Source organism: Eublepharis macularius, chromosome 2, assembly GCF_028583425.1.
Source record: "Eublepharis macularius isolate TG4126 chromosome 2, MPM_Emac_v1.0, whole genome shotgun sequence".
Lineage (NCBI taxonomy): Eukaryota > Metazoa > Chordata > Lepidosauria > Squamata > Eublepharidae > Eublepharis > Eublepharis macularius.
In genome coordinates, this window is record NC_072791.1 from 191,470,026 (window position 1) to 191,497,531 (window position 27,506).

The 27,506-nt window shown below is 42.2% G+C and overlaps 1 protein-coding gene across 1 annotated transcript in view; it reads right to left on the reverse strand.

Annotated features, from left to right (window-relative positions):
- The window catches only part of ITGB6 (integrin subunit beta 6), a 92,120-nt gene extending 72,177 nt beyond the window's left edge, over positions 1-19,943 (reverse strand). The window contains exon 1 of the mRNA XM_054971855.1: positions 19,835-19,943. Coding sequence (XP_054827830.1) covers positions 19,835-19,859 — 25 coding nt within the window. The 5' untranslated portion in view covers positions 19,860-19,943. The remainder of the gene's footprint in view (positions 1-19,834) is intronic.
- Positions 19,944-27,506: the final 7,563 nt, after the last annotated feature.

The window sequence follows — 27,506 nt, forward strand, 5'->3', positions numbered from 1 at the left end:
TATACTTATCTTTCCCTGCTTCCTTCTCTTCTTCCCCCCCACCAAACAACCTGTCTTTTACATGCATCCCACCTTCAGCTATATTATTTATTACTTCCATTTAATTTGTCCACAAGGCAGCTTAACAACATTCTCTTCTCCATTTTATTCTCACAACAACCCTGTGAGGTAGGTTAGGCTGACAGTGTGCGGCTGGCAGAAAGTTACCCAGTGAGTTTCCATGGTAGAGTGGGAATTTGAATCTGGGTGTCCCAGATCCTAGTTAGAAAATTAAATCACTATACCATGATGACTTTTGTGGATCAGTAGCAGCAAGCGGCCCGTCCTGGATGAGTCATACAAGTCATCTGGTATCTAGTCTCCTGGTGGTTGCTGTCAGGCCTAGTCCCAATGAATCCTCTTTCAAAGGCCAAAACATGCCTAGAAAGGGCTCCACCCACTCTCCCTTCCTTTAAATGTTAGTAAACCAAGTTTGAAAGCTGACAATACTGTTGTGGTTGCCTAGCAATGGCCACTGAGAGAGTATTTGTTTCTTAAAGTTGCAAGCTCCGCTTCTATCACTGAGGGGATTTTAATTTGTTTTTCTGCACACCTGACACTTTTTCAGGTTTGTAGAATGATCTGTCTTGTGTGTTCATGGCTCAGATACCTCAATTTAAGTATCCACAGATTTGGCTGTATAATTAGATATATTGATGGCAACTTTAAAACAGAAGAACCATCACAGGTATTTTTTTTAAAATCTGCAAAACTATGGTAAAGGTAATGATCCCTTTTTTCTCTTTTCTAATGCATTATTGTGTAATGTTTCACTATTTCTTCTGAAAGCATGTTAGCCATTTACAGTTAATCATTATCTGACAGTATTCGGAAAATCAATTCAAAGTGAGTTTCTGTTAGACAGGAAATGTGGGCAGACAGTTGAGTCATAACTTCCACATATAATTTGACATAGTGGTTTGGGGTATTGTTGTCATGTTGGCCCCACATAATTTAATTTTATGCTGTTCAAATCTGCTTGTATTGGTATCCATATTTACTTTTTAGTTAATACCAACTGTTGTATGGACTACAAACATTACCTTACTTCTACCACTACTTCAATCTACCTATTAGCCCTCATTGTTACTCACTATTTCAGCTTTTCCCATGATACCTCAGTAGCCAGTTTTCTACCTCTGCTCTATCAGGTAAGGTAACTCTTCCTCCCTTCCACTTGATGAATCTGAACAGCTAGAAGACACGTCCCTTTAGAGTTTCAGAGGAGTCTGGGCACCACACATGAAATGCTTGGGAGCTTCCAAGCTACAGTTTAGTGATTTCTGGTATAATATGTAGATAAAGGCTTAGATCTACTGGGTTTTAGTTAAGGCACGTTAACTAAACAAACTGCATGCATAAAGCTCTCATCCAATTTAACCAATAACTGTTTATTTATCTAAAGAAATATATTTACATAAGTTTAGTGGAGAAAAGAACTAGTAACTGATCTAACTAGCTAGAAATTCTTTAGATTAAAAGTAGGCCATCTCTCTCATGAGGAGACACCATGCCACCTCTCCTGGTGCATGCAGGGAAGAAAATAGAGTGGAAGAGGAGAGAAGGGAAGGAAGTTCCCCTGGCAGGAAGGAGACTGATAGCAGCCTATCTATCTAACTGATGGTTGTTGCCTTCCTTTTTCTCTGTTGGCGGTCCTAAAGGCCTGAGCAAGAGACATCACCAGTCCCTTCTTCCAACAAGATCCACCAAACATTTCTGCTGACAGAATTGGAGGTCTCACCTTTTTGCCCCCAAAGCCTCCCAAATGTGTTTTCTGGAAAACAGGGAAGAATCAGAGGTCTGAAAAAGAGGTGGAAATCAGCAGAAATCATACCCACTATTCTATCCACAGAAATCCTTCACTGGAACCAGCCCACATAAACTTATTCCTATATTATGTGATTTTACACATGCCCACACACATTTCCTAGCAAGCCTAATGAATCAGGAAACATAGTACAAAGCTTTGTGATTGATTAAAATTAGCAAAGATGGAAAGTCTTGCTAGAACACTCACTTATCTCAGGTTAGACAGAGAAAGATTAATTTTTTTCCAAAAGAAAAGTAGGACAGTAAGCGTAAGATATTCACTGTGTTCATTTGGCTGTCATAATAGTCTCTACTACACACTTAAACAGCAGATTTATTTTGGCAGAAAAATTTATAGATTAGATTAAACCACTTTGTCAGATGCCACACGTTGAGGAGCACATACACAGAGGTGGTGCCATGATTGGACTTTGGGGCAAAAGTCCATACCGCCGCCTCCCCCCCCCCCCCACCAGCTCATGGGCTCAGCAAGAAGGCCTCAAATCTGGTTGTACCTTTTTATATGAAGTATACATTATCATCTAAATGGAGCCCCTTCCCAATAAGACAATTAAGTGCAGTCTAAAATTACCTCACAACAGAACTGCACATACAACCTCTCCCTGGTGAGAGATTTCTAGATCCAAAAATCTAGCCTGAGAAAAGGGAGTATGGGCAAGTTTGAAGCCATGTGGTAGAGTGGTCGGACTGGGGAGAGATATATTTTCTATTTTTCACTCAGCCACTGAACTCACTATGTGACCTTGGACCAGTCCTTCTCTACCTAGCCTACTTAATAGCATTGTGAGGATGAAATGAAAGAGAGACAAACTTTATATACTGTCCTAATCTTGGAGGAAAAATGGAGTCAAAATGTGCTGGGTAGAAAGAATTATCCCTCCTCCTCACTCCCTTCAACATCTTGTGGAACCGGGGCCCTTTTGAGTGGTTGGCTCCATATTTTGAGTACAGTTAGAATAAGATAGGTACAGGACTTTGTGGGTAACTAGTAAAAATGAAGTAAAAAGCAGCAAAAGTCCAGTAGCACCTATAAGACTAACAAAATTAGTGATAGGGAATGAGCTTTTGTGAGCCACAGCTCACTTCTTGAAGAATTGAGCTGTGGCTCATGAAAGCTCATTCCCTACCACTAATTTTATTAGTCTTTAGGTGCTACTGGACTTTTGCTCTTTTACACTGCTACAGACAAACACGGCTACCCATCTTGATCTATCTCTTTAATAAAAATGAGTGAGGTTAAAAAACTTTTTCATTTTCTTCTTTAAACTATTCATTACTTACAACAACAAAAAGCAAAGCAAAGCAAAGCAAAACACCTTCCCAAGACTGCCTCAGATGTATCACCATTAGTTGATCTTATATACTAATAGCCAAGTGCCCTGATCTGTAGATGCTTAAATCCAGAGACTGGAGCCATGAATGGACAAGACAGATCTTCCAACACACCTGAAAAATGCTCCAGGTTTCCAGAAAAATCTGAAATCTAATTTTTTTTTAAAAAAAGCAAAATAATAAAAGGAGCCCCTGTAGCTTTAAGAATAGTATTCCAGGCTTGGTTTCTGTCAGTAAAAGGCAGGGGGAGGGGGCAGGGCCATTTCCAGGGCTGTTCGGGCCTTTGAGGGAGGACTCATTGGGTCCAGGCCCAGAAGCAACAAGCAGACAACTTGACACAACCTGCAAGTCTCACCAACACCCAGCTGCTTGCTACTGCTCAACAGCACCCCACCCCCAAAAGCCACTGTAGTTTAGTGGTTAGAGTTTCAGAGTAGGATGCGGGAGACCTGGTTTAGAATCACCACCCTGCTGTGGAAGTTCTCTGGGTTACTTTGATCCAGTCACAAACTCTCAGCTTAACCTCCCTCTCAGGGTTGTTGTGAGGATAATATGGAGCTAAAGAGAATGATGTAAGTTACTTTGGGTCCCTATCATGGAGAAAGGCAGTATGTAAATGAAGCAAATTAAGAAATATAGATGAAGATGGGGAACAGGTAAGTTGCTTAGAGAGTTTGAGGGAGAGAAGGACGTAAGGAAAGGTGAGCATATGGAGGCTGCCAGGACGAGGGAAAGAGGAAATAGTGTGGGGAAGGGGATTCAGAGAAAAGCAAAGTACCTTCCACAAGTCCTTGTAGATTCTTCACCGTGCAACTGAGCCTGACTCAGCCAGCAGCACACAACAGCCCCTCAGGGGAAAGGCTGTGGGGTGTGTGTGTGAAGATGGGGGCAGACAAAAGTGGGTGGCAAGGAGAGAAGGAAACAGGAAAAGGAGAGAGGCTATAGGGGGCAGGAAAGAGAAAGAGGACATGGTGGGGGAAGGGAAAATGAAATGCCTCTCTAAAGTCCTTGTGGGTCCCCTGTTTGTAGTTATGATTTGTCTTGAAATGCTTTAAAACCATCTAGCTCTTCCTATACTCTTTCCATGCAAAAATTAGGGAGACATCCAGCTGGTGCTAAATCACCGCTGCTTATTAGGTGTGTTGCGTCTATTGATCTCTGATCGCTAAATGGAGTTAACTGAGCTCTGTACTTCTTTTCCACAGTATCTCTGAAAGCTTTCAGCAGCAGGGGGGTGTGCAGGGAGAAAGGTTGTTAGTTTCCTTAAATCATCGTAACCTGTTGTCTTTGTGACTTGGGGATAAGCTAATTTAGTTCAAATTTGCCAGTTCTTCAAAATTTGCTGGTAATGAGACTTGGCTTTCTGCCTCTATTCTTCTTTTATAGGATCATAATTTTCATGGTTTCACAGGGGATGCATTCAGATACACTTTAATGTTCCAGATTCTGTGCTTCATTAGTTGTTATGGTGATGTGCTTTAGGAAGAAGGAGAAAAGAGCCCTGAGTACAAGGTTCAGGGCTCAGCAGGGCCGGCTGCAGCTGAGAAACAAGATCAAAATATACTTTTTGCTCTGAGCATCTTTTAAACTGAAAGTAATTTCTCGGACAATTTCTTGAGCACAATCTTCAGGCAGTGATTTCCTATATCCTTATCTGAACTATTTCTATAGAGACATTCAACAGAAACTCTGTCCATCTGTCTGTCTTTCACTATATGCCATAACCTTGTGCTCTGCCTGTGCATTTGTGCCCACATGGAGGCCTATGTGTATGCTTACTGCCAGGACCCAAGCAGTGCAATATTGTAAAATGCCCCCTGCCACACCAACGCCACAATCCATCATCCCATACATACAATATCATGAACCATGAACAATTTTTGTTTCAGTGATTAAATTAGTTATTTTCTACATTTCTGAAAAAATGCCCACTTTTGCAACTTTTGTTTAAATGACACTGCCCCCTCAACTTACCTAAAGGAGCCAGTTGCAGGCCATGCGGAGTGAGGGGCATGGTGGCCACCATGTTCCCGAAAGCAGTGAGGCTCCCTGCAACCTCCATGGGTTGTCCCACACCACCCTAGTTCAAATCCCAGGCCTGCCAATCAGGGCAGGCAGGCCTGGGCAGCAGGAGGCAGGGAAAGGGACTTGAAGGGTGAGTTTCTCTCTTAGGTCTGCAGCCAGCACTTAACAGGGACTGCTAACCCTGCCCCTTGTGGCATCCCACTAACTGTCATGCCATGGTTCCCCCAGCAGGGGTCTGTGGGGAGGAGGGGTTATTGGCTGGCAGGCGGGTCAGCCAGTGCTTAGATCCTTGCCCTATGCAGCACCAATTCTCCCCAAGGTGTAAAATCAATTAAAATTGTGATCTCGTTCAACTCCATAATGGTCATCTGATGTATTTTGTCACCTGGCCCCTTGAGGGCGGAATATAAATATAATAAATTAAATTAAAAATTAAATTGCTGCTGCTCCTCCCCTCGACGCTGGCCTGCAACAACACCCATCCTGAAAGTCCTATAAACTCACTATCTACTTTATACCTTTTTGGTCATTAAACAGGGATTATCCTGTCCATGTCTTTTTTAAACAAAAAAAAATTCTAATGAACCAGCCTTACTGCAAAGATTAGGCCAATTAACTCGATTTTTCTGGCTCATTCCATTGGAAAATCATGCATTAGCCCCTCTAAAGTCAGTTTCTCTTGGAAATTCACACTCAGTAGACAAGATGGCTAGGTGGCTTGACTGTTCTTTCCTCCTTGCAGAACACCTGCAGTTTTTGATGAGTGCTAGCTAAGCATGCTGAAACTTCTTTCAGTTTCTTCTGCAGTCACGGGCATTGTATAAGGATCCATACCACAATGCACACTTCAGTCTCTGCTGAAATCATTTTTATTTGGATTTTGTTCATCTGCTTTGCTAGTTACTGTATTGTTGCCTGACTGGGCCTTGTCTTGTTTGAAAAACTGGAGCATAGGTGGGTAGCTTGTTTGTCCCCCCCCCCTTTTTTTTTACCTCCTTACATTTCTGGTTGCATGATTTGTATTTTACAGGCACCACCAGACATGTTGTGTGTGTGTTTATGACTATGAGTTAGACACATATATTTGGGCCTGCAAATCCTGCCAGAAGCAGCAGCAGCACTTTCTCCCACTGTTTTAGGGTGTTTGCTCCGCCCTTCCCACTAGATGTCCCTCCCTCCTACCTGTGCGAAGGGAACTCTGGGACCGTTAGTTCTTAATAGACCCAGGAGGCCCTGCAATTCAGAAAGTTACTTGAAACTGCTGCTCTAACACTGCTTCTGGTTGGCTCCAGCAAATGTTCACAAGATCAGGATAATAGTTAGGTACATAAATACATGGAAATAAGTTTCTATAAATTTCCTCAGGCTTGATCCATAGTTCATTCTCATTTTTTTGCTCATTGTAATGGAGATTGCACCCTGGGCCAGGCCCCTCTGGACCTCTGGGTCTCAAAGGGTACCCCCTCATGTGGGATCCCTGGTTACTGTTACATTTCAAATGAACAAATGTGTTTTCAAGAAATCACAGTCACTGAAGCCATAGCTTTTACAGGGGGCACCTATGTGCCTTCAGAGTCCTGCAGTACAGTTTTTAACCGAGTGTTAAAGAATTGACTCTGATGCGACACTGTTGCTTCAGGATTGCACCAGATGTATTGTCATCACTCCCTCCAGTAAGTTCCCATCTCCCACCAATTGCCAGGCCATACCTGGCAACACTATTTTCCTGTCATGCTGAGATTTATATGCTGCAATGTGTGTGTTATTTGCTGTCAAGTTGCTCCAGACTTATGGTGAGCCTTTGAATTAATGACCTCCCATGCATCTTATCATGCACAGCCTTGCTGAGGTCTTGGAAACTTCCTTTATTGAGTCCATCTCATGGTGGGTCTTCCTCTTTTCCTACTACTGTCCATTATTGTCTTTTCCGGTGACTCTTCTCTTCTCTGGATGTGACTGAAGTACAATAGCGTCAGTTCAGTCATTTTAGCTTCTAGGGAGAATTCAGGCTTGGTAGGATCACTGCAATGTAGTCAGCATTCATCTTAGGAGAAGAGACATAACCCTTCGGTGAAGATGCCTTTTAGATTCTTGGTACTGCTTTTCCCCCAGGAATCTGTCCAGGTTGTGCATAGGGTTGCCAGCTCCAGGTTGAGAAATTCCTGGAGTTTGGGGGGGGGGGTGGAGCCTGGAGAGGGCAGGGTTTGGGGAGGGGAGTGACCTCAGCAGTGTATAATGCCATAGAGTTCACCATTTGAAGCTTCCATTTTCTCCAGAGGAATGGATCTGTATGGCCTGGAGATCAGTTGTAATTCCAGGAGATCTCCAGCCACCACCTGGAGGCTGGCAACCCTAGCTGTGCAGCAGATGGTGCCTGATTTGGGCCCCTTTCAAGTCATGCCAGCAGAATATACTGGGTTGTGACAGGCAGGCTATGTGTATTCTATTTATCCTGCAATTGCTTTATTGGCTACCAATTAGTTACTGAATTCGGTTGAAGCTGCTAGTTATCACTAAGAAGGCTCTTCATGGTCTAGGGCTGAATTTTTTGCAGGGTAGCGTCTACTGATATACTTCACTGGGGCAGCCTCACTCAGCTGAGCGAATTGTCCTAAACGTGCCACCCTGCAAATGATAAGATTGGCAGCGGCCCCCTTACCCAAGCATTCTTTGTTATGGTGCCCACCTGGTGGCCTGCCTGATGTGAACACTGTCCAGGAGGGCATTCTTATAAGAAAGAATAAGGTTGTAAGTTAATGTCTGTGAAATAGTAGGGAGGGGGGGATACCAGGGGAAATAAGATGCCTCCTGCAAGTGCTTGCAGGCTCTCTTTTTGTTTATATCTACACAGAGGGCTGGGTGTGCAGTCTTGCTTCCTAGATTGTCAACTAGGAGCCAAGCTACAAGTGACGAATGACACTTGAATGGCAAGGGAACTACGTGATCAAGTGGAGCGCAAGCGAACAGGGAGGAATACATGTGAGTCTGTTCACTTGCCGTTCAAGTGTCATTCGTCACTTGTAGCTTGGCCCTTAGCTGCTGAATCACTCCTACTTAGCAGCACTATATAAAAAAGATTCAGTCAACCAGAGTTAATGTTTAACCTGATTAATAGGAAATAAATGTCTGAATAGGTAACATAGATAAAATGGATAATAGAGCAGAGCTCTTTTCAAGCAAGATTGATTCAGGCAAAATTGTCAGACAACTGAGTCAGTTTTTATGAAAGACGAATGTCATTTTTTTTGTCCTTTTGGTTTTATAGAAAAGATTCAGACATGAAGTCATTAAATAAATACACAAATGTTCTCATTGTATCATGATGCTCTTAAATGCCCTTGGTGACTGCTGTTTTTTTAGAATATTCTTTTTCAGCTAATGATTTACTATCAATACTAGTGCTCCAGAGGGAAAGTTTTCTTAGGTTTCTGAAGTTAGGCAGCAAAAAGAACTAATTAAATGGCCTATTTTTCAGGTACATTAAGTATAAGTACCACAAAACATCACAGAATTTTGCTGAAATCAGTAGGTGTAAGAGTTATTTAATGTTGTATTGAATTTTGGCTGTAATGTTCTTTTGAAATAGTAGAAGTTTTTCTATGAGCTTAGCCATACAATCTTGCAGAAAACACCAATTTGTTCTTTTGTGGGACCCTCCTGATCTCCTCAAAACCCACGGCCCCACAGGACAAGAAGTATATTAGACAGAAATGCCTTACTGTGAAGCAATGTCAGTTTCAAACATTCTGTTATGTACATGTTACATCTGAGATAATTCAAAGAAGACATTACTGGTGTAATAGATAAAGTGAAATTTTCATTTAATTCAGTTGAAAATTAAGACATCTGTGAAAGGATAGGAGGCCATTATGGGACAACTTTGCTACTGTTTCTATTGGTTAAAGAAGTTAAGTGGCACATATTGTCCAAAAGGGAATACAAAATTGCATGGAGGTGTGACATGCCTTGGTTCTCATATCATGGGCCTGAATGGCATTAGTGGTGCTTGTATAATTACATACAGAATGCTAGCAGATGGGTGTTTTTTTCATCCCTTGACTGGACATGCTCTAAGGCAAGCTGTTAATTCCTATGCTTTGATGTATTAAACAACTCTGAAACGTTCTGTGTTCTATAGTCTGTTGTTATGTCAACCTGGATCCTTTTGCTATCAAGCGGCTAGCTTCCAGATAAGATTTTTTTTCTAAAAAAGGTGCACACATAATTGCCATTGATTTTCTTAAGTTGTTCTGTGGTATCACCCTTAAACGAGTTGCAGGACAAAACCCAGCCAGCATTTTCCTATGGGCCAATTTTGCACTGATAGTAGAACTGCAAAAAAAATTTTCAATAGGAAGGGAATCAGTAGTGAGATCAGTGGTTTATTTATAAAAATATTGCCTATCATTCAGGCCTCGTACATGATCTTTCCATATCTTGGCCACCAAATACCTTCCTCAGCAACCAGTCAGACCATCCAAATGTCCTTTTCCCAATAGCCAAGCAATCCAATAGCTTTCATACCATTTTAGGGGGGGCACAAATGCTAGCAAATTGCAGACTCTGTGGTCCTTGCTACTTTAAATGAAGTGATGGAGAAACGGAGTTGATCCACACAGTAGCAGATATTGGAAGGTCATCTTGCATGCCTCACTGAGGGTGTCCCCACGCTGCCATGGAAGCTCGCTGGGCGACCTTGGGCCAGTCTCACATTCTGAGCCGAATCTACCTCACAAGGTTGTTATGAGGATAAAATGGAGGAGAGGAGAATGATGTAACCTGCTTCCGGTCCCCATGGGGGAGAAAAGTCAGGGTATAAATAAAGTAAAAAAAAAAATTTAAATCAGCTTCTTAGCCATGAAGATGGCTCAGCAAATCTATACAGAATGTGGCCAGCAAGGAGGACTTCGTTATAAGGAGTCCCACAATGAACTTGTGATAAATCTCAGTTTATATGGTGGCATATACTATTGATGCTATCCTTTTAGAATCTCCCATAGAAACATACAAATGCAGAATTTTTTCAGTACTTCTTGCCATATATCTGAGTTGCATTTTGGACAAGTAATTTAGAGAGGGAGACTAATTTTTTAGAATGCGTGCTTATAGCTCTTCCTCTGTCAATTACACAAACTGTAATGAAATATGGTTGTTGTGGATTTTCCGGGCTGTATAGCCGTGGTCTTGACATTGTAGTTCCTTGTATGTAATGAAATACATATTTCTTGTTTCCTGTTTTCTGATCTGCTCGGATTCAAACTGTTCCTCTTCTGTCTGGTTAAAGTCAGGCCTTTTTTTCAGCTGGAACATGGTGGAACGGAGTTCCGGCACCTCCCGAAAATGGTCACATGGCTGGTGGCCCCGCCCCCTGATCTCCAGACAGAGGGGAGTTTAGATTGCCCTCCGCACCACTGGAGCGGCGCAGAGGGCAGTCTAAACTCCCCTCTGTCTGGAGATCAGGGGGCGGGGCCACCAGCCATGTGACCATTTTCTCCTAGGGCAACCCACTGAGTTCCACCACCTCTTTTCCCAGAAAAAAAGCCCTGGTTAAAGTATTGAGTAAAGTTTGATAATATGGCAAAATTTAACACTGAGAGACTGAAAATCCATGAGAACTGCCTATCTACCGATGAGGATCATCTCTATGTACCTTACGTTTGGAGAATGCAGCAACCAGCAAGTTATGGTGGCTTCCAGACTTTGGAAATCTTCTTTGGATACTCTGCTTTTTATCCTCTGTGGGAACCCCTCCTTTATTTATCTTCACAACAACAACCCTGAAAGGTAGGTAGGCTGTAAGAGAGTGATTGACTCAGGGTTAACCAACAAGCTTCTGTGATAGAGTGGGATTTGAACCTAGGTTTCCCAGATTCTGGTCCATCACTCTAACTACCACAGCACAGTTGTTTCAGCCAGGAAAAATCTGTCCTGTTCTCTCATGCCTTTTACAATACGTGAGGCCCATTTATCTGGTCTAACAACAAGTTCTTTATTATGTTTTAATCCTTTGTTGGCACTACATTAACTTATAATGGTAAACCATGCTGGTCAGGCTATAATAGAATCAGTCACTTGATCAAAGTTAGGGACAGTGTGGTATAGTGGTCAGAGTCCTGGACTAAGATCTGGGAAACCCAGGTTTGAATCCCCCTTCCCATGGAAGCTTGCTGAGTGCTTGAGTCAGTCACACACCATCAGCCTAACCTACTTGACAGGGTTGTTGTGAGGATAATGATGCAAGCTGCTTTGGTTCCCCATTGGCAAGAATGGAAGGATATAAATGAAGTAAATAAATAAATAGTCACTTTATAAAACTTAAATTACAGTTTTATCTTAACCATTTCCTTTCATGTTTAAACAGATGAATATTTAATTTCCGCAATGATTAATTATATTATGAAATATATAGATGTACTGCATGTTTTCTGTTGCTGCTATTATCATGTCTGTACAAGAGGACTGCATATATATCAGCGTCCTTGGAAGGGTGGGGTAAAAACATATTACAACAAATACAAAACAGCGCCCTCTGTTGTATGGCCAGACAATAAATTCTTTCCAGACCAATTTTGTATCAGTAAAACTTCCCACCTCTTGCAGTTTTACAAGTTTGAAGCTCTAAGTCTCACGCCTCAAGTTTAAAACAATTCCTCTTTTTGGGGTGGGTGGGGAGGGGGCAGTTAGTGCATAGAAAATGAAATACAGTGCAAAGAAGAAATGCTTTAACATCTGGTAAGGTTTTTTTTTTAAGTTATGAGTGTTTGAATATTGTATTTTATACATAGGCAGTTTTTCCAGATGTTTCTTTCTGACTATCCTCAGGCTACTTTATCATATTTTCTGGCAGAGGATTCCTTTCCTTCTGTTTTCACAGATGTGCTCTCACAAAACAAAACTAAAATATATGCTGTGGTCTATTAATATTCACCCCCGGGTCCCTTTGTCTATTGGAATTTTCTTTACACCAGCTGTAGGGAAGCATTTAATGTTCAGAAGATAAAATATTCAGCATCAGGGTGGCTATTTTATTTATGCCTTTAAAAGGTTCCCAGGTGATATTTTTTTACCTTTTAGTTCAAGCCTCAGAAAAGTTGGAGTAAGAAGCTAGAGTAATCCAAATAATTGGATATTAGGATACTGCTGCGCTATAGCAGTCCTTCACAAATGAATTATCACACGAAGCTGCCTTATCCTAAATCAAACTATTGATCTGTCAAGGTCAGCATTGTCTACTCTGACTGGTAATAGTTTTCCAGCATTTCCAATTGAAGTCTTTATCACACCACCAACTACCTGATCCTTTTTTATAATGGAAGGGATTGAATCTGCATGCAAACAGATCCTCCATGACTCATCTTGTCATGCATGGCCAAGAAATCCAGATGTGACTGACTGCTCAAATGCAGTAGAAAAGAGCATTGGTGCAGTAGCACCTATAAGACTAACAAAATTTGTGGTAGGGTATGAGCTTTTGTGAGTCACAGCTCACTTTTTCAGATATCTGAAGATATCTAACTAACAAAGGATTAAAACAGATTAACACGGCGACCCATCTTGCTCTAGTGCCATGATGGTGCAATACCCAAGGACATTTGAAGTCACCATCAATCTTGCCTTAGATGTTCAGGCCCAGGGATGACTGCCACAATCTGGCTCCCTACCCCACATTTATTTCACCATATATAGTATGGATATTTCCTCAAGCTGTATAGGAACGAGAAAATACGATCAATAAAGTGCATTCAAAAACAGAGAGACACGGTCATAGTGATATTCAGGATAAATAAGATGGGCAGCATAATGGAAGAAGAGATGAAAGCCTTAAGATAAAGATGGGGTAAAGCAATGAAAAAAACATTACAACAATCCATGGGGGACAAATAAGAGAATGAAATAAAACAGACGACAATGAATTAGGGTTGCCAGGTACTTGGAGTCCCTCGACGGGAGATCCCCAAATCTCTGGGGTCTCCAGATGGGGGATTGGGAGCCAGACTTACCCCAGCTTCTTTTTTTGTGCACTTGCAGCACGCAGCACACACACGCTCCCGGCTCGCATTATGATGTCACTTCCTGGAGTGACGTCATCAAACATAGGTCAAAGGACACCCTCATGTCAATGGGGCCCTTGTCCTCACTGGTGTGGGCTGCTCTTGCCACCATGGCCATGGCCCACTCTTATTTGGTGCAAAGGGGGCAGTGGCGAGAGCGGGCGGTGGTGGCAGTGGCGAGAGCGGGCGGCAGTGACGGCGGTGAGAGCAGGTGGCAGTGGCAGCGGCAAGAGCAGGCCACAGCACCACTGGTGGTGAGAACAGGCCACTCTCACCACCACTGCCGCCCGCTCCCACTGCTGCCACCTGCTCTCATGGTGCAGGAGCGTGCCCCCCCCATTGGGGGTGCACCACACCACCCAAGGAGGGGGTGATCCAGGGAGTGCGCCCCCTGCCAGCCAAGTAAGTGGGCACAGGGGGGGAACAGTGAGATCGGGGGATCCCCCGCCCCGGGCAGAGGAATGGGAACCCTACAATGAATCTGGACAGAAGTGGATCTACTGTGAAACTAATGAAGCTTAAACTTCAGGGTCCTTAATCCCAGAGGGCCCCTGAAGCAACTTTTTTTTTTTAAGTGAATTTTTCAACAAAAGTTAATGGAGTTTTTTAAAGTGTTTGTTATTAAAATAAGGCTATTTTAGTGATAGAATCATAAGCCAACGAGTTGAAGTACTTAATATTGACCTTAGAATGGAGCATAGTCAGTGTTGTAGCTTCCCCTAAAGTGGGCTGGTTGTTCCCAGCACCAGAGCAGTTCAGCTTGGTCCAGGAAGAAGTAACAGCAGCATAAAGATGGGGAAAAGCCTGCACAGATCTTCTTGTTTCAACATCTGCTTTGGACTATTAGTGCAATTATTAGAGATCATTTAAAACAAAGGTGAAGTTACTTCTTGGGGAGTTATTAAATGTTGGTTTGGAATTATTAAGACTTTTAATGGGAAATTCATATGATTGTGAAAAATATGTAATTTTATAGTTATTAATCCTTTTAAAACTGTTGCAATACATCTCTCTTAGTATTCTATTTGTTAATGCTTCTAAAGAGTTCGGCCTGGCTACAACACCGTTAGGGTGGAGAAAGGCCTGCACAGAGCTTGTTGTTTCAAGGCCTGCTTTGGATTATTGCAGGTAAATGCTGGTAACCTGTGCAATTATTAGAGACTAGCAACAGAGCCTGTTATAAAAATAAATACAGTGAGCTCTAGCAGAGGGCCCAAGGCCCTGCTGCTGCCATGGAGGGGGCGGGAAGGCCACGCGGGGCAGGGGGGTGGCTTCTCCACACTGTGGTTCCTGCCAGCTTCACAGGCAGGCCTCTGAGGGGTAATGAGGAAGCTGCAGAGGCGGTGGGATGGCCGCCTGGGGCGCTCCTCTGCACTGTGCCTTCCCGCCAGCTCTGCAGGCAAGCCTCTGAGGGGCTGTGGAGCCTGCAGAGAGGCCACGCAGGAGGGCTTCCCCACATTTCGCCTCCCCACTGTCTCTGTGGCCCCTCAGGGACCTGCTGCCACTGACTCACTTTTTATCCCGCCACAGGCACACCGCAGGGTCCTCAGTGCACCTGCGCCAAGGTAAAAAGTGAGTAATTGGGAACACGGCTTGGCTTTTATGTTTAAGGATGATGCATCATGCATGTATACAACGTTTCCCTAATTTTCATCCCCCATAACTCCGAACAGCAATTTTAATCAAAATCTGAGATATAGTGGTTAAACTTTTAAAATTTTTGTCGTGATCTACCATGGAACAACCTCATGGAAGAAGATAACAATGGTTACCCAGGCCTCGTTGCTGGTGGGAAGGGGCTCATTGTATGGTCCATTTTCAAAGACTCCACCCCACCAACCCATTCTCTGCCATTTGGGCCTTGAGGTCCTTGCAAAGGCAGCAAGACCTTTTGGACCTTATTGGATGTTGCCCTATTGTTGCTGGTTGTGAAGGGGCCCCCATAACACTTCAGGCTTCAGGGCCCCAAAAATGTAGATCCGCCTCTAAATCCAGAGGAAAGTGAGGAGACAAGAGGAAATAGCAAGAAATGGGTGCAAGCTTTTGGAATTCTGAGAAAAGGCATTGAGCACCAACACAAAATGGCTGCCATTTGTTGAGGACCAAGAAAACTTTAAGACAATGGGCAATTGTTCAAGTTTCTCAATATCTAATTAAAATACAAGTTGTTTTTTCTCCTATCTGACACTGCTGCATTTGTTTCTTATAGGGTCTCTCTGTTCGCCTTAGCAGCCAAGAAAATTGGGCTAGAGCTGTTTCCAGCGATAGTGATATCTGACTGGTATTTTCTGCCTAGACCATTTTAATCCTTTAATATTTGTACATATGATTGATTATTTGTTAGAGTTCTTATGTGCTTTATGTGTATGGATTGTAACGGCCTTTGGCCACAAACAATAAACCTACCTACCTACCTACAATTAAAATACAAAGATGGTGAGAAAGGTCTAGATACATATTACTGTGAGGAAAAATGGAAGGAGTTGAAAATGTTTAGCCTGGAGAAGAGATGTCTGAGAAATTATATGATAGCCATCTTCAAGTATCTGAAGGGCTGTCACGTAGAGGATGGAGTGGAGTCGTTTTCTGCTGCACCAGAGGGCCGGGCCACAACCAGTGGGTTAAAATTAAACCAAAAGAGTTTTTGGCTAAACATTAAGAAGAATTTTCTGATGGTTAGAGCAGTTCCTTAGTGGAACAGGCTTCCTCAGGAGGTGGTGGACTCTCTCTCTCTTTGGAGTCCTTTAAGCCTAGGCTAGATGGTCATCTGAAAACAATGCTGATTCCGTGACTCAGCATGAACCTAGGCAAATTGTGAGAGGGAGGGCAGGAAGGGCTGAGCCAGCGCTCAGCTCTCATGGCTCTTATATGCCCAGAGTAATCACCACTTTTTTGCTTTCCTCTGGGCACTGAGCATGCGGCGCTGAGGGAGTGGGGAGTGGGTAGCTGTCTAGATTCAATTTAATTTCATACATTGTGCAGGGGCTAGATGAAACCTGGGGTGTTCCAGCTCTTTATTTCTCTGTTTCTGTTTCTAAATTGTTGCGGAAAGAAGGCTACCATCTGTGTGGAATGGATCTACTGGAAGGCTTCTGCTTGCACTAGGGTCCTTGAGCTAATAGAAGCATGAAAAAAGCTCACGCTAGGTTCTTGTGTTCCTGAGCTGTATCCTGAGCTGTTTTTCTGTTTCCTCAAGGAATCACCTGCTATGTTTTTGCTGATTTTTAAAAAAAATATGCTTGTGTGCCATATTTTCAATGTTACACATATTTTGAAGTCTTGAAATGGCTGTTAATGAATAACATTATTGCATGCCGGCTCACAAAACCAGCTAGGTGTAGCAGTAGATCTTGTACAAAATATTGATGGGCAGATCTAGGGAGGAACATTGGTCTATACCAGGAGATGTGGTGCTTCTAGCTCTGAGGTTCCTTCTGTCATTTTTCTCCCCAGCTGCTTACTCGCCCAGATATATGTGAAAGATACAGCCTATCTTTAGTCCCACGTGAGGGAAAAACAGCGTGAAGTTAAAATGAATGGCAGGGAAAGTATTAAGGTGTTTCTCCCTTCACAAGTGCACGTGGCAGCTGAATTAGACACCTTTATTAAGACCCATTGGTTTTTATTATTTAATGGAAATAATTTGGGTAACAGAGTGCTTAACTTTGGCTAAATCGTGCTCATAAGGCATATTCCAGTCAAAGTTAGGTACAATTAAGACTTACTGATTTCAGCTGAAGAGATACAAGCATTTTATTAAGTTTCTCATTAAAATAAATGGATCATAGCTGATTTGTGCCTTTATTACACACACACAAACATACACACATGCCACTTACACATTGGTTGTTTGTCCCAGCCTGGATGCTACTGGCAAGCTGGCTTTTCCCTTGCTTCCCCACAGCATGATGGTGCTTCTGTACACCTCCTGGGCTTTCCTCATTTTCCTGTAATCTTTCCCAAACCTGCTTTTCTGCCGTAGTTTGGGAAGATTTCAGTAAAGCCAGCATGGTACCCATGCAGACAAGGAAGTCCGGATCTTCCAGGTCCCACCCATAGCAGTGCCATTTTCCCTGCACCCATCCAGTGTGGCAGTCGTTTTCTCATCTGCCAGTGAAGTAGGGTTGCCAGGTCCTCTACCCCCCTCCCCCGCAGGCAGGATGTGGGAGGCCCAGCATTTACCTTTTCCTTAGTGTTCATGCAAGCGTGCATATTTGAGTATGAGGGAAACTCCTGGAGATTTGGAAGTGGTTCCTGGGGAGGGCAGAGTACTAAGTGTGGATCTGATGCCATAGAGTCCACACTCTGAAGCTGCAGGTAGATTACATCCTTCAGGATAGTTTCTTGTGGCTAACTGTGTTGGTCTGCATTAGAACAGTAAAATTTGAGTCCAGTGGACCTTAAAGTCCAGCAAGAGGTTCAGGGTATAAGTTTTCTAGAGTATCTGAGGAAGGGAGCTTTGACTCTCAAAAACTTATACCCTGGAAGTCTTGTTGGCCTATAGGTCCTACTGGACTCAAATCTTGACCATCATCTCTCCAAGTTCTCTTCTGAGACCAATTAATACAAGAGCAGAAATTTAGGAATACACAGCAACTGTGACAAAAGTGATGTGCCTGCATGATTAACGGAAATCACCAGTTCAGAGCTAAGCTACAAGAGACAAATTACACGAGGAAGAGCATGTGAAGGGAGTTGCAATGTTAGCTGGGAAGCTGAATTTTAAAAGAGATGGAAGGTTTTGTCCATTTCCCCTCTCTACAGAGCCAGGGAGATCCCTGCTCAAAAGGTTTGTGTATTTCTTCTTTGCCTCCTAAAAGGAGAAGTGAAACTGACAGAGCCTTCAGTGTTGGATTGGGTGAACTATTTCTCACTGGAATCCTTTCTAATCAACTTTACTTTGAAGTAAGTCCAGCAAATTCGGTGGGACACTTCCCAGGAAGTTTACTAAACATAAATAATACTTAACAGCTTCCAGAGGTATCTGGATAAGCTTGGCTTAATTAACTGGAGCTCTGGGGTCTACTCTCTTGAAGAAATTCTTACATTCTTAAATATGAATATGAAGCAGTCGAGCCATTTCATATGACCTCTTAATAGTGAACAAACACAAACTGAGAAACGAGGTACATTCAAGGGAAAGAAAATTAACATGTAATAATATATTTAAAAGCATATGCAAACAAGGTGAGCACTTACTTGTACTAACATTGCTCATTATTAAATTTTCACACAAGATCAAGAACTGCCTCAAGATTTAAGAAAACCAACTCAAAACATACAGTGGAACCTGTATGTGGAACCTGTATGTGCCAATTGCCTTTTCTATACGGAAATTGCCTTTTCTATATGGAAATGGTCAAGTCAGAAAAATATAATAAACATCTAAGCGGACCTTAGAGTTTGTGTATGTGTACATGTATTTGGGGTAGGGGACTGGGGTCTATTAATACATACAACTATGGAGTGTAGAGTGCAGGCAAATTGTGGACGCGGTCCTAAGCAGGTAAATTTCATATTCTTTAATGGGGCTTATTTGTACAAAAGTGCCCTTAAGACTGCAGCCTGTGTCGTGTGAGCTAGGCAGGTTGATGCAGATACTGCCTCTCACTATTGACTGCAGTGCTGAGAACACACATTAAAAATAGAGCATTTTTTTATTTACATAGTACAGCATGAGATCTTTACTCTTAGAAGCATTAGCCAAAATACTTAGTAAGATTTGTAATATGCACAATTTCAATCCTTTGATGAGTTTATTGGAACTGAAGAAATTAATGAGAAATAAACTATTGTAGAATGCTATAAAGTTGCAAAATGTTACAAAAAAGAAGATATTGAATGGGATTTAATTTGTTTCTTTTAAGGCAACTTTCGAACAATAAATCATTGACTTTATTCACAAGGTGTTTCATATGATTCAAGTGTATTTAATAAAAGTGTTACTCAGAGAAATTTGGGTACTCATAAATAATAAATGTTCTATGATGTGCTTAATTCTGACTGGATTTCTACTGAATTTAGGTACATAAAATACTTTCTTGATTGTACCCCGGCATCCTTCAATATTTCATTCATCAAAACAAAGATTACATGAATCTTGAGAAATAAATCAAATCTGATAACTGGAATTAAAGACTTCATTTGCTGCCAGCTAGTCTTCTGGTGGACGAGCAATGAAGCTACATAAATCCTTTGATTTAAACTGCATCTATTTAATATCAAAAGCAGCTGAAAGATATCATTCATAGAAGCCAATGCAGTTCTACATAATTCAGAATGTAATATTCTTGGGAAATTAGCTTTCATAACCCACATTAACAAAACCTTATTTGTGGAAAATTCGGCACCACTGAAAATAAATGGACCAAACTTCCTTTTGCTTCAGTAATGCCAGGAATGTACTCTGGACTAAAATAAACCAAAGTGGAATTATTAATAAATACATTGATGAATTCCTCTCCAATGACCCCACTTAAGACACTCTGGGAGAAAAGAACACGGATCTAGCATTTGTGCAGCAAGACTGTAGCCATGCATTTCTAAAAAGTCCTTACCTTTCAGAGTGGGCAGGCCTTTCATTTTGGAAAGTGCTGAAACTCGTTAGCCGCATCCATGAGATTATTTATCCTTGGTGAAGTAATAAACAGACTCTCAGCATTCTGGTATTAGCCGTCTAGATTCAATTTAATTTCCTTTCCACCAGCTGAAAGGAATATGTTTATCAAACACATTAAGTTTCTAAAATGGATATTTTATATATAAAGACGACTACTCTGGGAAGACCAAGCCATAGGGAACGACGGGCTGCCTGGCTGATTTACAAGTGCTTGTGGGAAAAATGGTTAAAATTAGATTGATGAACAAATGTGTGAGCAGACTGCTGCCTGACAAATGGCAATGCTATGCCAATGTATTACTTATGCAGGAGAAATAAGGAGGAGGAGAATATTCAGCACTGAAACTTACCATAAACAAAGAACAATTGGGTGGACACAACAGACAACTGTTGGAGAGGCATACTTTGAATGGCATCGCAGCAAGACATAATTGAATCAGTTGCTGAGTGAACAGAAAGATTACTCATGTTTTGTGGACAAGTCAAGCAAGATGGCTTTGTTATCCGATTAATGGTAAAAATTCCCTTTGGATGAGTTTATAGCAGCTTGCAGATAAACCTGTTCCATTGAACCATTATGACTAAACGACGTCCTCCCCTACTCTTAGAGGACGTTTTAAAAAAGAAATACAGGACAAATAAAATTGATCAGATGTGTGCACGTTCCCCATGCCTTCTCTTTCAGTGCAGTCACAAAATCTGACTCTCAGGATGTTCTCTTCTTACTCTGTTGAATGCCACTTCAGGTCTGCTTATGGTTGGATATACAAATGTCATTACAGTAGGTAATTACTTGATGAGTAAAGAAGTTTTGCTTATTCTGAAGCTATTCCCCACCAACCCTATTGGGTGCCCTCAAGTCCTAGTATTACATGGGAGGAGAACAAGTTCTCTGTCTGCTTTCTCTATAGCATGCATAATTTTACAAACCTCTGCTGTAACCTCTGTTGCAATACAATCATAAGCAGCGTTTCACTCTTCTAAGTCCATTGCAGTAAATGGGCTTAGAAGTATGTAACTATTTAAAATTGCCCTGCTCATCATCTTTGTTCTAAACTGAAAAAACCCAAACTCTTCAGCCTTTCCTAACAGGAATGCTGTTCCAACCCTGTAATGGTTTCCTCTTCGACACTTTGTCCATCTCTGTAATATCTTTGTTGAGGTATGGCAACCAGAACTGTGCACAGTATTCCAAATGAAGCAGCACCTTAACTCTGTGCAAGGGTATTATAACATTAACTGTTTGATTGTCACTCCATTTCCTAATAATCCCCTACACTGAATTTGCCTTTTTCACCACTGTCACACACTGAGTCAATATTTTCATCAAGTTATCCAGTACAATAAAAATGTTTTAATAAATAAATAAAAATAGATGGGAAAAAAAAGTTATCCAGTACAAGACCAAGACCTCTTTTTCTCTCGATTTCCGCCAGTTCAGACTCTATCAGCATATATTTAAAGTTAGGAATTTCCCCCCCTATGTATTCTACTTATACTGGACAGAATTTGCCACATTGTTGCCTACTCACTCAATCTAGAGATAGTTTCAGGCAAGTAGCTGTGTTGGTTTGTAGTAGAAGCAGAGCTTTTTTTCAGCTGGAATGCAGTGGAATGGAGTTCCGGAACCTCTTGAAAATGGTCACATGGCTGGTGGCCCCGCCCCCTGATCTCCAGACAGAGGGGAGTTTAGATTGCCCTCCACACCACAGCGCGGAGGGAAAATCTAAACTCCCCTCTGTCTGGAGATCAGGGGCGGGGCCACCAGCCATGTGACCATTTTCTCTGAGGGCAACCCACTAAGTTCCACCACCTCTTTTCCCAGAAAAAAAGCCCTGAGTAGAAGACCAAGATCCATGTCCAGTAGCACCTTAAAGACCAATTCGATTTCCAGGGTATGAGCTTTTGAAAAGGGATTCTGACTCTGGAAAGCTCATACCTGGGAAATCCAGTTGTTTTTAAGGTGCTACTGGACCTAAATCCAATTTGGAGAGATCCTCTTGGAGTTTCACAATCCACTTTGGTTTTCACCATCCTGAATAAATTGGTATTTTTTGCAAACATGGGCCCTACACTGCTCACTACCAGGTCTGGATCATCTATGAACAATTAAGTAGCACCAGTCCCAATACTGATCATTATGGAATCCCACCATTACAAATGCTGACCATTTGTTTCATCTCTCTTTCCTGTTGTGTAACCAATTTTTACATGATTGCTAAGTTTACTTAGGAGCCTTTAGTGAGGGAGCTTGTCCAAAGCCTTTTGAAAGTCTTGGTGTATAAAGTCTATTGGATCACCATTATCTGTGTGCTTGTTGACTCTTAAAAAAACCCTCTTCTGAACACATTGGTGAGGCAGGATGTCCCTTTGCAAAAGCCATGCTGGTTTCCCCTCAGTATACTTAATAGTTCTGTCTTTAATGACAATACTAATTCATCCGGAACTAGCCTGTAACTTCCTGGATCTCTTCTAGACACACTTTTAAAAATCAATGTTACATTTACTGCTTTCCAGTCTCTCTGGTAGGGAGGCTGATTTCAACAACAAGTCACATATACTTAGTTAAACAACAAACAATTTCACATTGGGGTTATTTAAGAATTCTCTGGACCTGGAGAGATTTTACTTTTTATTTTGCCGGTTAGTCCTAGAACTTCATCTCTTGTCAACTCTGGACACAACTAGACATAAATAATATATAATAACTAGACATAAATAACAACTAGACATAAATAATAAATAAATAATGGTGTCCCTGGGCATGACCTGAGGGTGCTGCCTCCATGTTAGAGCTGAAGGTGGGCCACTGAAAAATCCGTGATGGCCCAATCCTGAGTGGCCCTACAGGGAACCAGGCATTCTTGTCCCCCTCATGCTTTCTCAAGTGCTGAAAAAGTCATGGGGGGCATGGATGTTTCAGCACTTGTAAAAATGTGTGTGGGGAAACAAGAGTGCCTGGTTTTCCACCACCCCCCTCATGCTATGGGCCTGATCAGGATTGGGCTCTCACAGCAGTTTTCAGTAGCCAGTGCTGGGCTCTGAAATGGTATCCCTAGGAGGCAATAATGTCTAATTGTGCCTTCTGTTCAACTCAGGGCCAAGCTAGATGAGATAGGTATCTCCAGGTTTGCCTCGGGGATATGCTGTTGTTTTAAAAAGGGATTTCACACGTGAGAAATCCTTTAAATCGTGCTCTTCAGGGCCTAGCTTCCAGGCATTACAGAGAGATTGGGCTCTCTTGATTCTCCCTTTCAGTATCCTTCTGACACGTCTCCTAATTTCCTTCCCTCTTTTGAAATCCAGTGTGATTGCTTTGGACTTTGAGGGCAACAACTGACATAAACGCAGAAGGGAAATAGCCTGAACAGATGGGGAGCTGTGTGTGCCTCAGTAAAAACCAGCTTGGTGCCCACAGTTACTCACCACTTCAGAATCCATGACCGAACACTCACATGTAATTCCTGGTAGCAGCTAATTATCATGCACCATACTTTGTGTTCTGAGGGGATAATGGCGCACATTGTTCTGATACTGGATGAAAGGGGCATTGCTTTCCCTGACAAAGTTTTGTGGCACCACTCATAAATACTTGGACATACCATATATGGAAGAGGCTGCTGCCTCGTTAATTATGGCATGTTAATTGATAGTGCTTCATTCCTAAAGTGAAAAGCATCAGAGCTCAGAAGCACCTAAAATTTGTACTGAGTACCCTAAGAGGCCCTATGAAAGGGCCGGTTTGTGGCTACCTAGTGAGGAATATACATGTACAATGTTTTTGCTATCTCCCAGAGCTGAGCTCTGCCATTGAAGATGACTTCTAGAATTAGATCCTATTACTTCTGAGTCATGTTTAGGGCACAACTAGATGTGATGGTGTCCCTAAATTAGACCTGCGGATGTCACTGCCATTTTTGTGCCTAACGGGATATTTTTAAAAAGCTGGTCCTGATCAAGACTGCAGTGTGACGGAACCGTGCACTGTTGTTCCCCACATCTCTTTTCAAGTATTGAAATGCTCCCTGCCTTGGCTGTTTCAGCACTAGAGTGCCTGGTCCCACGGCACTACAGGTTCTCACAGCTTTATAGATCTCCCATTAGGCACTGAACTGGTGGTGACCTCCAGGATCCCCGTGTCCAACCTGGGGACACCATCAGGTATATGTCAGTACATATAACAGAATGTAGTGTGGAAATCATGAGGTGGTTGAATGGAGTGTACTATGCCAGATTACAGGTTCAAATTTCACTGTGTTTAAAAAAAAAGGGGTGAATAAAAAAGAATGGTACTTCAGGGAAAATATTTCTAGCCAAGATTTCTTTCCTAGTTTTTCCTCACAGGAAGCTTTTTACATGAGTAAATTCCGAATCAAGTTCAAGGTATTGGTTCTTACCTTTAAAGCCCTGAGTGGGTTGGGACTGGCATATCTTCGGGACCGCCTCTCCCTGTACATTCCCCGGAGACCGCTTCGATCAGCGGATAAATGTTTACTGGTGGTCCCCAGCCCTAAGGAAGCCCGCCTCACTTCAACCAGGGCCAGGGCCTTTTCAGTCCTGGCCCCAGCCTGGTGGAACGCCCTGTCAATGGAGACCCGGGCCCAGTGAGACATATTATCATTCCGCCGGGCCTGTAAGACAGAGCTGTTCCGCCAGGCATTCGGAGATTGAAGGGGGCGGTGCCATGTCGGCCTCCCACCTTCAGGGGGGGGGGGTTCTCTCCACCATTGCACTTGGTTAATTTATTTCATTATTGTTTTGTATATTGATTTTAGTATTGTTGTTTTCTTGTTTTTATTGATTTTAAACTGTTCACCGCCCAGAGCCCCTGGGGATGGGCGGCATATAAATTGAAATATATATAAATAAATATAGATGAGGCAAGGGAGATCTGAAGATGTGTAATCTAAAAGTGATGTTAGTTGTTTATCCAACCTTTTATGGGGTCCAGTTTACCCCGGCTGATTCAGTTAAGAGCCACGGGGTTATATTGGATCCAGCACGGCTGCTAGAGAAGCAAGTAAAGGCAGCAGCGAAAAAGACCTTCTCCCAACTTAGACTAGCCTGGAAGATGTCCCCCTACTTGACATGGCTGATTTGGCCACCTGGATTCATGCCACAGTAACATCAAGACTAGACTACTGTAATTCACTCTACACAAGTCCCCCCAAAGTCAACTTGGAGATTCCAGCTGGTGCTAAAAGCTGCAGTCCATTTACTTTCTTTTCTTTTTATTTGTTATATACATTTTTATTTCAGTTCATTTACTTTCAGGAGCTAGATGGATTATGCATATCACTCCCATTCTGCAGTCACTCCATTGGCTACCCATCAGTTACCAGGCTCGATTCAATGTCATGCCTATTACATTCAAAACCCTTCATGGCCTAGGCCCCTGCTATCTGCAAAACCACCTCTTTCCTTGTGTGCTGCCATGGCAGCTTCACTTATCCAAACAGGGCCTTCGGCAGATACCACCCTGCAGCTGGGCTCAGTCAACAACTGCCCATGCACGTGCTTTCTGTGTGGTAGCTCCCACCGTATGGAATGGCCTGCCTGAGGAGGTCAGGAAAGCTTCCACTATCCTGGCTTTCTCCAAACTATGCAAGACAGAATTATTCAAGAAGGCTTTCTACCTAGATTAGAGGACTGTGTCATAAGAAATACCTCAAAGAAATACCTTAGTAAGGGACAGGGACTATAGACTAGGCTATTGGGTACTGTCTACTGATGTAGATACACTCCTATTGAAAAGTTTGATATCGCTAAAGATGTCATGTTAATAACTTATGCTTTAATTCAGAAACGGTTCATCTGTTTTCAGCTTTCTGCTTGTTTTCAAATTTGTGCTACCATATCCTACTCTGTTTTCATTTAATGTCCTGTTGATCATACCGCATTTTTGCTCCGTGAATGTTCTAGCTATTGATTGTATTGTCTTCCCTTATGATGTGTAATCCACCTTGGATCTCAGTGAGAAAAGGTGGATTATAAATAAATAGTAACAATAATAATTAAATGACAAAGCCTAACTTGACAGACCTCATCCCTCTTGTGCTTCTGATTCCCGTGCCCTCCCTGCCACCGAGTTAAATTACATTATCAAAAAAGGACCACACATTATCAGCTCTTAATCTCTGCTAAACGTTATGCATTTCCAGTCCCCAACCTGTATTTCCAGCTGCTGACCAGAAAAAATACAAACCTTTAAAAAAAGGCATAGTTAAGAAAGTATTACCTTACCCAGTCTGAACCTCTACACTAATTAAGAACTGTACATTCTATTATTTATACCATTTGATTCTTGACTTTACCAAATATGGATTACAGCATTATAAGATACAATACAATCATATATAGCTTTCCTCCCTATGACTGTAGTGGCATCAAACAAGATTTACCAGATCAGTTTGGTGTCCCTATCAGCCTATGACAACCTGCTGCACTCAAATTATCTCCATGGCTAAGAAGCTAATACCCTTAACTAGACAAAAGGACTGAGTCACTCACATACTGCTGTTATTGTTCACCATAACAAAGAGCTATGTATCCGTACATAATATCTTGTCACATTCATTCTACAAAAATGGTCTTAAAGGCCAAATTTGTAGGAATCATTCTCATTTTTTTTTTAAAAAAAATAGCATCTTACTGAGATGGATTTATAATTTTGGTATTATTTTGCAGAGAAACATCATTGATGTAATTCTTTGGGCATCTGCTGAGTTTTAACAAAGAGATTCAGAAGATATCTGAGAAATTACAAGCCAGTTAGACAGATGTAAATTGGCAAAACTGGATAACTTGGTGGGAGCCGTTATTAAAGACAGAATTGTCAGACACACAAGTTTCAGTCCTAAGGACATTGAGAGTAAGCCCCTTGAATAACATTAAGCTTACTTCTGAGTAGACCTGCTTAGGATTACTGTCATACAGGACAAGCCTGGCTGAGGAAGAATCACCATGGCTTCTGCAAACAGAAATCCTGCGTTATTAATCTTGGAATGCTAGCAAGTATATGGATTATGGTAGCTCATTATATACTTGGACTTCCAAAATGGTTCTGACAAAGTCCTTCACCATAGCCTCCTGAGTAAAATAAATCATCATGGGGATGGAAAAAAGGGGTTTTTTTGAGGCGTAGGACCAGGGCTTTTTTTCAGCTGGAACGCAGTGGAATGGAGTTCCGGAACCTCTTGAAAATGGTCACATGGCTGGTGGCCCCGCCCCCTGATCTCCAGACAGAAGGGAGTTGAGATTGCCTTCCGTGCCGCTAAGCACTGCGGAGGACAATCTAAACTCCCCTCTGTCTGGAGATCAGGGGGCGGGGCCACCAGCCATGTGACCATTTTCTCCGAGGGGAACCCACTTTGTTCCACCACTTCTTTTCCCAGAAAAAAAGCCCTACATAGGACCATGGCTCAGTGGTAAACACCTGTGTTACATGCATGAAGTCCCAGGTTCAGTCCACTCCTTAGTATCTCCAGTTAAAAGGATCCGGTTGTAAGTGATATGAAAAACCTTCCCCTGAGACCCTGGTGAGTTGGTGCCAGTGAGAGTAGACAAAACTTACCTTGATAGACTAGTGGTCTACTTCACTATAAGGCAGC